This window comes from Patella vulgata, chromosome 8 (assembly GCF_932274485.2).
Source record: "Patella vulgata chromosome 8, xgPatVulg1.2, whole genome shotgun sequence".
Lineage (NCBI taxonomy): Eukaryota > Metazoa > Mollusca > Gastropoda > Patellidae > Patella > Patella vulgata.
In genome coordinates, this window is record NC_065886.2 from 3453249 (window position 1) to 3466495 (window position 13247).

Sequence of the window (13247 nt, forward strand, 5' to 3'; positions counted from 1 at the left end):
ATATTGATCACTTAATTACCTAATCAATCCAGCCTAATATCAAAGATAATTGAGTTGAGTGGTAGTTACTCGATGTCCGATTGGGCATATTCCAGGTCGGACAATTTAGGACGTTTGGAAAATAGTGTCGGACATGTCCGTAATATACGGGCGAAATCCCATCACTGATCCATACATATTCACCTGTACAGTAGATTTATATAAGGGCAAATGTACAAATCACACCTTTTCTACTTCTTGCAGTCAAGTCAGTGTCTGTTATCACTGGTTTAAAGTTACTTGCTTGTTCTACGAACATGATAACCTTGTTATATATGACCTTTAAATAAATTTGAAACAAATTGAGACAACGAACATGAATCCATTACAATTTACCTTCGTTCTTCTTTATCTTCTTGTCAATAAATTCTCCAACCTGCGTCAACTTCGCTCCCATCGTATCACTCATTTTATTACCCATGATGCCTTCTCTAACGTAGTTACTTCCCTGCTGTAAATTTCGTTGTTAAATCTTATTTCAAGCGTTCCAATTTGAATCAAATCATGACTTTACAGTCTATCAGGCTTCATTTAAGAAGCCAGTTCAGCACGAAACAGACGAGATCACTTCTAGCATTTTATTTTTCTGGTTCAACATATCTAATCTAATAAGTATCGCATAAATTTGTTCACACAAAAACAATTTAATAAGTAGGTCTTTGTACATGTAATTTCTAAATGTTAGTCCCAGTATCGTATAAATTTGTTCACAGGAAAAACAATTTTAGCTATTTAATGTTATCTGATCACCAGTTGCATCTTCACTTCAATAAACATTCAACAAGTTGGTGTTGTAGTATGTCACTAACATTTTCGATCCTACAAAAATAATATTTGATTTTAAATATATGTAAAACTGATAATTAAACATTAAGTCACTTTACAAGCTGCGTTTTGTAGTACGTCACAAACATTTTCAATCCTACAAAAACAATTTTTGATTTTAAATATGTAAAACTGATTGATAAGTTGATGTAAAACAAGTTTCAAATATCTCTTTAGAAAGTACGAGGGTTGTCAAACTAAAAACTTCGACCAATGTTATAACACACAGATTAATCACATGATTTATTTTTTACCGATCGATTGGAATCTCCAGAGAAATCTGTTTCATGAGTCGTGTGGAAGCAAACCGGATTACGATTGATCCGTAAAGATAAGTAAAACTAACTGCGTGTCAGAGACGCATCTTTTTAAAAAAAAAACCTTCTCCCGTCGACAAAGAAAGCATTGATCTGTCAAACACACGTCTAATCCAAGTGCTTTAGCCACGCTGTCTAAATATTATCATGGTTTTGATATCGTAGAAGTTTCTAGCACCAACTGAACTAAATGTAGCTTTACGAATCCATGTTTTAATTCAAGACAGCCTCTAACAAACGGTACCTCAGGATGTTACTGTAATATACAAACAAGATTTTATTGATTGAACTTGGCTCTCAGTTTATATTTTAATCTTAGAGAAGATGAGTCTAGACTTCCAGACAGCATCAATTATATATAATTACGGAATTTGAGCTTAAAACTGTTCAGAATGGTTTTCATTAATAACGATATTATTTCTACTAAAAGGAGGTCGACTGAAGAACGTAGAAGCTACATCATAATTCTTCTTACGAGGTACTTATGGGTTATTCAATGTCAAATCATCCAATCAAACAGAAATATTTAACCTGACTGTCATTTCATCTACAAAGGGGTCGAATCATAGTTCTACTTTCTTGAGGCACTTATATAAAATTAATTATTTACAACAAACTGAAATAGAGCTTCTGTTCAACTTTCTAAGATCACTCAAAAACAACCTCCCCCTCCCCCAAAACATACAAATAAAATACAGAAGCATGCAAACAGAGCTTCTACTCAACCATCCTAATCACGAATTTATCTTTAAAAAACTAAACACATCAAAAAACTAAAATGAAATGATATGGGTTTTAATGTTTAATCTGATTAAAATACAGATCTATATTTTGTTTCATTTTTTTATACTTTCGATGGCCTACACTACATCAAGATCTGACAAGTTATAGCGATAGGTCATGTCAGGGGTCAAAAGACCGACTTATGACCCTATGACGTCAGACATTTGATTAACCAATCAGCATTGATGTTACTAGTGGATTACCCACAGTTCTGTGAAAAAAACGCCTAAAGCTTGCCGTAACAGACCGTTTCATTGGCTTATCCCTGACGCCATTCAGAACACGAGTTAAATAACAACTCTTCCAGATCCACGTGTAGTAAAGACAAGTAAAACAAAATTTTGAACTATAAAACAAAACGAAACGAAATAGGATCTGTGTTTTAACCAGATTGAATGTTCTACTCCTACTGGGCTAATGAAGACAGGCATATGTAATGCAGTGTGCTATCAGGGATATTTTGCCCATTTACGTGCATGCCAATGTGTACATGGGACCTCAGTTTTTCATCCCATCCAAACGACTAGACAGCTGTCCTTATCAGGCCCTCTGTCCTACATCACTGACAAGGGGGAACCAAGCCGGAAAAAGTTTGATGAACTTTCTCGGCCAACGCAGGTCTTTATCGCTGAGACACTGTGGTTCCCCCCCAAAAAACAGACTCTGTTAGAAAGAACCACAAAAGAAGCATGCAAAAAAAAAAAAAACCACCCCAAAATTACTAAGAGATCATATACATGTATAAGAAAAATCTTTAACAATTCTTCATCCATTGATGATTTAAAGACCAATAAAAAATCATGAATGAAATATGGACTGTATTGATGAAATAAATAAAACAAATATTGAACATCACAGAAATAATGAAAGAAATGATGCAAATAACTAAAGACACGAGCAGATAAGCTATAAGAAATTATCATGCATGACATATAATTACCAAGGAAACCAGAGAGAGAGAGGGTTTAAGCTCCACTCGACACAAACTAGGTCATTTTGGGACTAACACATGGTTCAATTTTACTTCAATAATTTGCTTGCGTGAAGGGGTCTTTAGCAGTGGAAAGAAACCAGAGGAGCTGGAGACAACCCACGAGGTTTGACAGCCAAGGAAATGTATGTGATGGAAAATTGTTGTGGCGTGCACTCGATGCTTTACCAGACAGATTATCATCGACAAGAAATCATATTAAAGTTGACGTTTTTAACGTGAACTGAAATCTAAACAAGTCTGAAACCGTAACCAGTTAGCTCCCATTTAACTTCTATCTGAAACACTAAATTAGCTCCTATTTAAAGTCTGTCATAAACCCTAAACTAGCTCCTATTTAATGTCTGACAGAAACCCTAAACCATCTCCTATTAAAAGTCTGTCTGAAAGACTAAACTAGCTCCTATATAGCTCCCTTTTAACTTCTGTCAAAATCCCTAACCTGTTACCTCTTATATACTTCCGTGTCCAAAACATCAGTCTACTCAAAAGAGAGACAGACAAATATTCTTCCACCCAAATGCTACTAGTACTAATAAGGCCTTTTGATACAGAAAATCTTCACTTAACACCATTGATTGAACAAACAATGAAACAAAGACCATGAAATATTAATGAGCATATTGACTGATAATTTGAACTCTGACCGATGTTAGTCGTTGGTTGTGGTGAATGGGAGGATTACAATACAACTTTATCACAGTATTAAACATAAACACAAAGCTTCATTTATAATTTATCATCTGCTTTCAAATCTTGTTTCATTTAGACGAGAAACTTCAAACAATATACGATAAACAAATCCATAAGTTTTCATTATTCCTAACAGTCAGTCTGAAAAATCTGGCATGAACGTTCTACAGAATTCTTTGTAATAGCGGTAATATTAATAACCTCTGTATAGCTTATTCCTTTGGGTTACAAAAACACTGCGATCGACTTAAGTCAGAATTTATATAACGTGACAGTATTGCTTATTGTCTTGATACGGGTACTAATATTGAATTCCATTCATTTTAGCAACGCCGACGAAAGAGTTTTATGTTCAGCCATTAAGTAGAAAAATTTACCAGTTCGAGATATTTGAATTTAATTGAAGTGAGGTTTAAATTCCTACTTTCCTGCATTATGCTAGATCCCCACTGTTGTGCGATGCATTACGATAGCAATGTCCCTATTGAGTTCACGATCTGTTACGTGCGGCAACGTTCTGAAACTTTTCAATATGATCAACACGACTGACCAGAATATATAAGACCTGATAGGAGGATCACGACGATTACTCCACAATTAAAACCACGATTTCAATCGTAGCGCGAATCGTGATAGTGAGAACCTAGCATAAACCAAAGAGAGAGAGAGAAATGGGGTTTAACATCCACTTGCCACAAACTAGGTCATTTCGGGACTAACATATGGTTTAATTTTATTTCAATAATTCGCTTGCGCATTGGGGTCTTTAGCAGTGGGAGGAAACCGGAGGACCCGGAGAAAACCCACGAGGTTGGACAGGCAGCATAAACCAAGCTAATGAAGATGGGCATACGGCATGCAGTGTGCTATGAGAGAAATTTTGCTAAGGGTTCTTTTACGCGCATACAAGACTCAAAAGTTTTCTGCACCATTCACTTCCTGATCAGATCCTTTATCTTTGACACCGTCTTCATTAGCCCAGTATGTGCAGGAAACTCGGACCATTAGCCCAGTAGATGCAAGAAACTCGGACCATTAGGCCAGTAGATGCATGAAACTAGGGCCATTAGTCCAGTAGGTGCAAGAAACTTGGACATTAAACCGTATTTCATTTCTATTGCACCACTGATAATAAGGGGAAACCACACCGGAAAATCCTGAGGAACTTCCTCATCCACACTGGGATCCAATCGTGAATCTCTGGGTTATTGAGCTACCCGGTTAACCCAGCAACCTATAGTAAATTCTTAGCCAAAACTGATAAATGTCTTACGATCTCTGATGCTCTCCTCAGACAAATTTAACATCCAAATTTAGCGTAAGAATCGTGAGGTAACAATCCATCCATCCAAATTAACCGCTACGATTAAAGATGTCTGCTGCCACGAGTTACTTAACTTAATCGTAAATCAAACTTGTTTTCAATGACTGGTTAGTTTAAGCGGAACTCTTTATAGATTTGCCAGGAATATATTTAATCTCCGAAAGATTTCATCAATACTTGGTTCTTGTAGCTAATCACAAACTTCATTTGTTTCCTAGCGGTAAAACCTTCATGCTCTCTCAATAAAGAGTCAAAACGTGCAAAATTAACTCTTTCGTAAATATGGTTATTTAGCGCTCCGTATTTAATTAAGGACCCTCTAGCTTTTAGAGATCAGTAATCTTTACAAATCAATGTTTTCATCCTGTTAGTTCAAGTAAATTCATCCAATCAGATTGTTTGCGAATTTGCGAATTAAAATTATTTCAGTGCAGAAACTATTGACCAAAACTTTAACAAATTCATTTGACCACCTACAAAACACTTGTGAAATAACCATAAACCTACTAGCACAAACAAACGCAAACATATTATTAGTCCGTGTAACTCAAATAAAGAATTGGGTGGAAATTGGAGAAAACCCACAAGTTTGGACAGGTGACCCTACCTCTTGTCGCGTACAAGTGGGGAATCAAAACCATATCACATGACTTTATGATCTACAGCGCCGACGCTAGAAATTCGGCCTCCACCACTCCCCAGTGTCAGGGAATAACCATGTGATATTATTTGAAAGTGTTTAATGTAATAAAGGTTATAATAAACACTTAGAATTTATAAATTAATTAACAATTAGCATGATTACAAGAAGATCAATGAGCCTAATATAAAACTAATCCCAATCTACATGCACATACAAAACTAACACTATTTACTATTATCTCTGCTCGAGAAGCGACACTAATGACTATAAGCTAGCAAACCAACTTTGTGAAGATTAGAGACCCAGTATTATTACTAGTCATGCCAATGCATATATAAACACAAACAACTATATTATTTCACTAATCAAAAATAAAACTAAATATGCGACTGACCTTCAAATAAATAGAAGCGAAAGAAAAAAGTGACCCCAAATTATATTACGGTGGTATGATTAACAGTTTAAAATACAATTTTTTAAAAATAAAATGGGGTTTGGCGTCCTACTTTTCTGCACCAACTGGGCTTATGAAGATTGGTTTACGTCATTAAGAGTGAAATGAATGAAATTTGGGCCGGACAGCGGCCTTCCCTTATTTCAAACTCCAACTATCAATGTGTACAGGGAGCCTCAATTTTTCATGCCATTTGAACGACCAGACACAGGCCCAGCCAGGTCCTCTATCCGGCATACATTGACAAATGGGAACCACGCTGAAAAAATTCTGAGGAACTTTCTCGGCTAACATCTGGAGTTAACTTGAGACCTCCTGGTTAGCAGCGAGCCAGCGTCTTACTCCCTGAGCCACTGTGGCTCCCCGAAAAAAAGATATATATATCAAAGAAATGTACCTTACACAGAAGTCCACGAACAAACCGATTAAGATGTCTAATTCACGGAGAATCCAACAAAATGACCAACTGCTCATGACAATCTTATTAAAACCAGAATTGATCTTTTCAATTTTATCTTCATCCAATATACGTGTTCGGTCATCCTTCGTCCACCAGATAAGACTTCACGTGAACAGACTTCACTTTACGCTTTGTCCCATCAGATAAGACTTCACGGGAACAAACCACACTTCACTTCACGCTAAGAGACCCGAGTCAATAATACAAACAGTTCATCTCAAACACAACGGACCTAATAATAATCTTCTCTGAAGACTTCATTCACCAACTTACATCTGTATGTAAAATATTGAGTGTTCTGGTACGAAATCAGCTATCACACATTCCTATACACCAGAACCTCACTGGAGAATTCTAATAAACAAATATTATTAGTCATAATTCTAATAAAACAAGTCTTTCATATTTTCACATTGATTTACATTTGTAAGTAAAACATCGTCGTCAAGTTTTGCTTCACAATCAGCTAGCACACGTTCCAGTACGTACACTGGAACGAGTTATAATTGTAATACACCGATTCTTTTCTGCAATTCTTTCATATTTTGGTATTGATTTACTATAAATATATCACATTTTGAAATGTTTTCTCCACACCGAAGGGCTGGTGGTATGAGGGAATCTATTATATAGTAGTAGATATATTACTCTATCCACCTCGATCAATATCACTTGCATGGAATTTATCACCAGTATTACGAAATCATTTCACTAAACATCCAACATCTAACGTCTCGTTCTACATCCGGTTCCAATAAACGTACAAGTTATTTGACAGATATAATTATGCACTTTACATCACATTAAATTGAAGCTGTTCTCTAAGATCTCTGACAAGCCATCTGTCCTGTGTTATGTTAAATAGCAGTTATATGATATAATGCTCCATGTGTTGATCTACCAAATCAATTATGCACATAGATCATGGATGCAGGTTATGATGCTAATATTTAATATTACATGATTCCATCAGCTTTATATTTATGACAAATAATATTTTCTACCCTACAGCTACAGCTTCCGAAATCTAATAAATTAGTGAATGCAGTTTAGAATTCTAATATTTAATATGAATTACACGATTCCTTCAGCTTAATATTACTAACAAATAATATTTTCTACCCTACAGCTACAGCTTCCGAAATCTAATAAATTAGTGAATGCAGTTTAGAATTCTAATATTTAATATGAATTACACGATTCCTTCAGTTTAATATTACTAACAAATAATATTTTCTACTCCGCAGCTGCAGCGTCCAAAATATAACGAAAAGTAGCTTTAATTTCAGAAATCCCTACGATACTAAAAACTAACGAAAAGTGAATGCAGTTTAGTATTTCTAATAAATAATATCTTCTCCCCCGCGACTGCAGCTTCGAAAATCTATCGAAAAGCAAATGCAGTTCAAAACAGTAACATTATAGCTTGCTTAGTATTTCTAATAAACAATATCTTCTACCCGGCGACTGCAGCTTCGAAAATCTATCGAAAAGCAAATGCAGTTCAAAACAGTAACATTATAGCTTGCTTAGTATTTCTAATAAACAATATCTTCTACCTGGCGACTGCAGCTTCGAAAATCTATGAAAAAGCAAATGCAGTTTACTATGCTAATATCTAATATTACATGATTCCATCAGCTCTTGATCTTTTTAACAATCATCTTCTATCCACGCCTGCTACTCTAAAACACCACCTGATGTCACTCCAGCTGATATACGGCAAGCGTGCCTTCGCTAATGCTGCCCTTTGATTACGGAACTCTCTCCCTGGACTCCTTCAAAAAAACACCTCAAAAGCACTACACAGAATGATTCACTTACACTACTATTGCTTTTATTTTTAACTTTGTTATATGACATATGTTTTTGTACTACGCATTTTACGATGTAATGCGTATAATAAAAAATAAATATTATTATTAAATGGGAAAATTCACAAAGTTAACAACTTTTGTATTTTTATTCTTTATGTCCTATTCAGTAAATACTAACAAAATATTTGATGTCATTTTTACAAAATTAACAAAAGCTGCATGTCTTATAAAAGGTAATGTAGGGAAAGTTTATTAAATAAGGTCCAGTGACTCGAGTCCATCAAGCCAATTAGATGTGATTAGGTCTGGTCAGTCGTAATAATTAGAGAGATCAACTGGTACTGTAGTGTACGAGCTTATTACATCTAACGTTGGTATGTTACAGAGAATACAGATTGTGGTTGTTACTACAACGTGATTCGTTTCTCGTTACACAAGATCAATAGTCAGTATAGCCTACCCTGTCTGTATTTATATTCCACTGTTGCTGGGATTCCAATAACACTGACATAACATCACTGGTGAATATTATAGATTTTAATATTATCCAGTCACAATGTCCGTTTAATTGTTATAGTAGGGAAACTGTTCTAATATCTCCCACACGTGAGGTGCTCAACACCTCATCCAGTTACTGCTTCTATACCAGAAATGTTTTTTGCTAAATTTTTTGTTGTGTTTGTTTCTGTTCAATACGTTCTTCTTTGAGAATATGTATCCATGCTACTTTGTATATTATAATTATATATACATGTCCACTGATTTTAACACTTAAACATACATTATACAGGAGCTAAATCTGCCTATTGTAGGTCTTTCTTTAGGCCTGAAATGTTATCTTAACTATTAATTAGACATTAATTCACTTATCCAGACCATAATCAACTCTTGATGCCATCGTTAGGCTGTGATATGTACTGGATTGAATAATTTAACTTAAAAATGAATCGGGACTCTATCATACCAATGTTAGTAATGACAACAAAGATGAAATTTTCAGCATATTTTGTTTTCATTATCTATTGTTTAACTATTATAGCGAAAACTGTCAGTTCTTTATCTAATCTTACCTAACACCGCTTTAAGGATCATTTAGGAGTATAATTTCTGCACAAATCTTCATTCTTACTGAAGACTGCGATATGAACGGAGTTTCGAAATTAAACATGGCTGGCAGACCATTTGACCATGTAAGCCTTTTGACCTCAACTCCATTTAAATAATATTTTAAAGCAATCAATTTTGATTGCTTGCTTTACTCATCCTGCACATATTGCTAGCTGACGAGCAATCTGAAAATTCTAACATTATTACTTCACATGCATCTGGATTCCAGCCAAAATCAATGATAACGGAAATTTCCCGAGCTACCAAAACTTTCTAATTTGAAGAAAATTCCTTGCTAAAAATATATGCACTGTAATGCATACATATGGTTCAACTTTATTTCACTGATTCACCTGCGCGTAGATGTCTTTAGCAGTGCAAGAAAACCAGAGGACCCGAAGAAAACCCATGTTGTGGAATATCATAAAAGTACAAATTTGAAAAAACAAACAAACTGAAAGTTATCTAATACTACAAGTAAATAAAAAGAAAATAAATAGTTAAGAAATAGATAATGAAAAGTGAATATGCTGAAAATTTCAGTAAAATCACTCCATTCTGAACAGGGTTATCGTCGATTGCAGAACGGTATAGTCACAAAGGTGATTGCTACCGATGTTACTATAAACAAAGCCTTGATTATCCACTTTTAAATTGAATCATTAACCACAAATCTAATCTGAATCTGCTGAAAATCTAGAGCATCCGAAGGCATCGAGAGTTAATTATAATCTTGGCAAGTTAATAAATAAATGTCTAATTAATGATTTAATTATCAATGAGCGTTTGCAGCATATAGGATTCTAATCCAGTCGATATCGAAGGCCAGCCTTGACATCAAGAGTTGATTATGGTCTGGTTAAGTTAATTAATGTCTAATTAATAATTTAGATAAGATTTCAGGCCTAAAGAAAGACCTGCAATAGGCAGATTTAGCTCTTGCATAATGCATTTTTAAAGGAGCTTAATCGCTTATATTTGGGACCTAGAAATGGACACAAATTGGTCACAACACATATAATACTGTAATATGAATGTAAATGAAATGAAATGAAATGGAGTTTAACGTCCTACTGTTCTGCTCCTAACCTGGGCTAATGAAGACGGGCATAAGCCATACAGTGTGCTATGAGGGAAATTTTGCCAGGACAGCGTCACTACGGCCTACTCTTATATCGAATTCCAACTGCAAAGGGATCTTTTACGTGCACGCCAATGTGTACACGGGACCTTGGTTTTTCGTCCCATCCGAACGACTAGACAGCTTTCCTTGTCAGCCCCTCCGTCCTGCATCACTGACAAGGGAGAACCACGCCGGAAAATCTGGATGAACTTTCTCGGCCAATGCAGGGATCGAACACGTAATATGAATGTATATAAACTGATTTACATTCAATCGTCTCTGTTTTTACTCTAATTTCAAATCAGTTATGTTAGTCAAAATACGCCAGAAGTGTCTCAATCGAATGGCAATCTCTAGCGATAGTGTCTGGTTATTCCAGTCTATTGCGCATGCTCTCCAGATAAGAATATGGAGTCACCGTTTGATATGACTTGTGGAATATATCTAACCTCGTTCTTTCTTGACCCTTGTTACAAATGGTGCCGAAACGCATTATGATACACGATTCGTGTATCAATGGTAAAATGTTTATTTTGTTTTAAATATTGGATGTCAGAAGCCCATCCTTTCCTGGTAAGATCACAACATCAAAGTTGATATAAATGACAAATAATTTGTGTTTTCAACGGGGAAGACTTTGGATTATATTGGTTTAGAGACTTAGCCACTTTAACTCTTACATAACACATTGAGAGAGAAATTGGGTTTAACGTCCACTCGACACAAACTAGGTCATTTCGTGACTAACATATGGTTTAATTTTATTTACATAATTCGCTTGCGCGTAGGGGTCTTTAGCAGTGGGAGGAAACCGAAGGACCTGGAGAAAACCCACGAGGTTGGACAGGCGACCCTACTCCTTGTCACGTACAAACGGGGATTCGAAACCACGCCAGTTGACTCAATGACAGGCTTTATGATACAGCGCGCACATCCTAACCATTCAACCATCCAACCCCCCTCAGTAGTAAACTAAAATGCCTGGTTTATTGCATCATTGAAGCAAATGTTATCAAAAAACTCTTAATCTTTTAACAGCATAGTAATTGATATGAGCAGAAAACTAAAAGCTATGCTTACCCTTTTGTTAACATCAACCAAATAACATCTGACTATCAGTTAGTATTTTTATTAATTATTCAGAAAGTTGGTATTTTTCTTGTATAATTATAAATAAACCCTTGAGGTAAAACATAATCAAATAACAAAAAAATCTGTAAATAGCTTTTTTTATTTTTAGTTTGTGTTGCGACATTTTACTGAAAATAGTCGTAATTTGTAGCATGTAATAGACGAGTAAAAGCGAAGATATTTTGGTTTATTAGGTATTTAGTTCAGCGTTAAGCTAATTACCGAAGCCAGTGAACAACACTGTGGATGACAGAGCTTTGATAACGTTATTGTTCATCATTTCTCCGCAGGCTATAACACTTTTTCTATTTCAACAAATAACAGTGGTTCACTAACTGCTCGATGGGAGATGTTAATATTGATTTTATCTGCTTATTATAACATTCATGGGTAACAAGAAACAGTAAATAACATTTATACCATGGCTTTTATTTTTTATGTCTGAAGCAGAGTAATTTTAGCTACCATCCATATTGTTAAGATGCGTGTCTATAAAGCAGGGTATATTTAAAGGAGCTAAATCGCTAATATTTGGGACCTAGAAATTGAGACAATTGCGGGTTGCAACAGCATTAATGTGTGTGTGTGTGAGAGAGAGACAGAGATGGGGTTTAACGTCCACTCGACACAAACTAGGTCATTTCGGGACTAACACATGGTTCAATTTTATTTCAATAATTCGCCTTGCACGTAGGGGTCTTTAACAGTGGGAGGAAACCAGGGGACCCGGAGAAAACCCACATGGTTGGACAGGCGACCCTACTCCTTGTCACGTACAACCTGGGAATCGAAACCATGCCAGTGGACTCAATGACATATAATAATGTAACATGAATGTATATAAAATGATTTACATTCAATCGTTTCCATTTTTACTCTAATTTCAAATCAGTTATGTTCAGCAAAATACGCCAGAAGTCTCAATCGAATGGCACTGATAGTATATAATGCACATGCTCTCCAGATAAGAATATGGTGTCACCGTTTGACATGACTTGTGGAATATGTCTCGTCTCATTTTTCAAGTCCCTTCTTACAAATGGTGCTGAAAGGCATCATGGTACCGTACATGATTCGTGTAGCAATGGTGAAATGTTTATTTTGTCTTAAATATTGGATATCAGAAGCCCATCTTTTCCTGGTAAGATCACAACATCAATATTGATTTAAATTGACAAATAATTCGTGTTTTCAATGAGTGAACTGGACAAAACATCTTCAAAGCCATTTTGAGACCAACATGGTGCTGAAAACATTTTAACTAATTAGCCGGGTGGGCTAGTATGCAATCAAGATCTACATCCACCTCCGGCCGAAAGAGTTATTGTTTTTAGATTAACCATTTCAATTAACCCTTTCAAGCGTGACACAGTGGTGATCACAATATGAGCTGTCGATTTTCCAACCGTGACTATTATTTATTTAGATCCGGCCTGTGGAGTCCCAGGAACCCAGTGTATAGATCGCCAAACGTTCAGGAAATTGGTTGTCAATGGATTTATCATGTACCGGGGATTAAGTATCTAAGGCACACCTTATA

General features: G+C 35.6%; 2 protein-coding genes across 5 annotated transcripts in view; one reads left to right on the forward strand and one right to left on the reverse strand.

The window, feature by feature from the left end:
- LOC126830900 (C2 domain-containing protein 2) overlaps window positions 1–13247 on the forward strand; it is a 376226-nt gene that overhangs the window by 73386 nt on the left and 289593 nt on the right. The gene's annotated exons all lie outside the window — the stretch shown is intronic.
- Window positions 1–13247, reverse strand: part of LOC126830868 (retinitis pigmentosa 1-like 1 protein) — a 177621-nt gene that overhangs the window by 71529 nt on the left and 92845 nt on the right. Inside the window, exons 1-2 of one of the 4 annotated variants that reach the window (XM_050561326.2) lie at window positions 6467–7005; window positions 376–858 (exon numbers count right to left, since the gene is read on the reverse strand). The exons of the other annotated variants lie outside the window; for them this stretch is intronic. Coding sequence (XP_050417283.1) covers window positions 376–460 — 85 coding nt within the window. The 5' untranslated portion in view covers window positions 461–858; window positions 6467–7005. Of the gene's footprint in view, window positions 1–375; window positions 859–6466; window positions 7006–13247 lie in introns of those variants that run through there. 4 annotated transcript variants of the gene reach the window in all.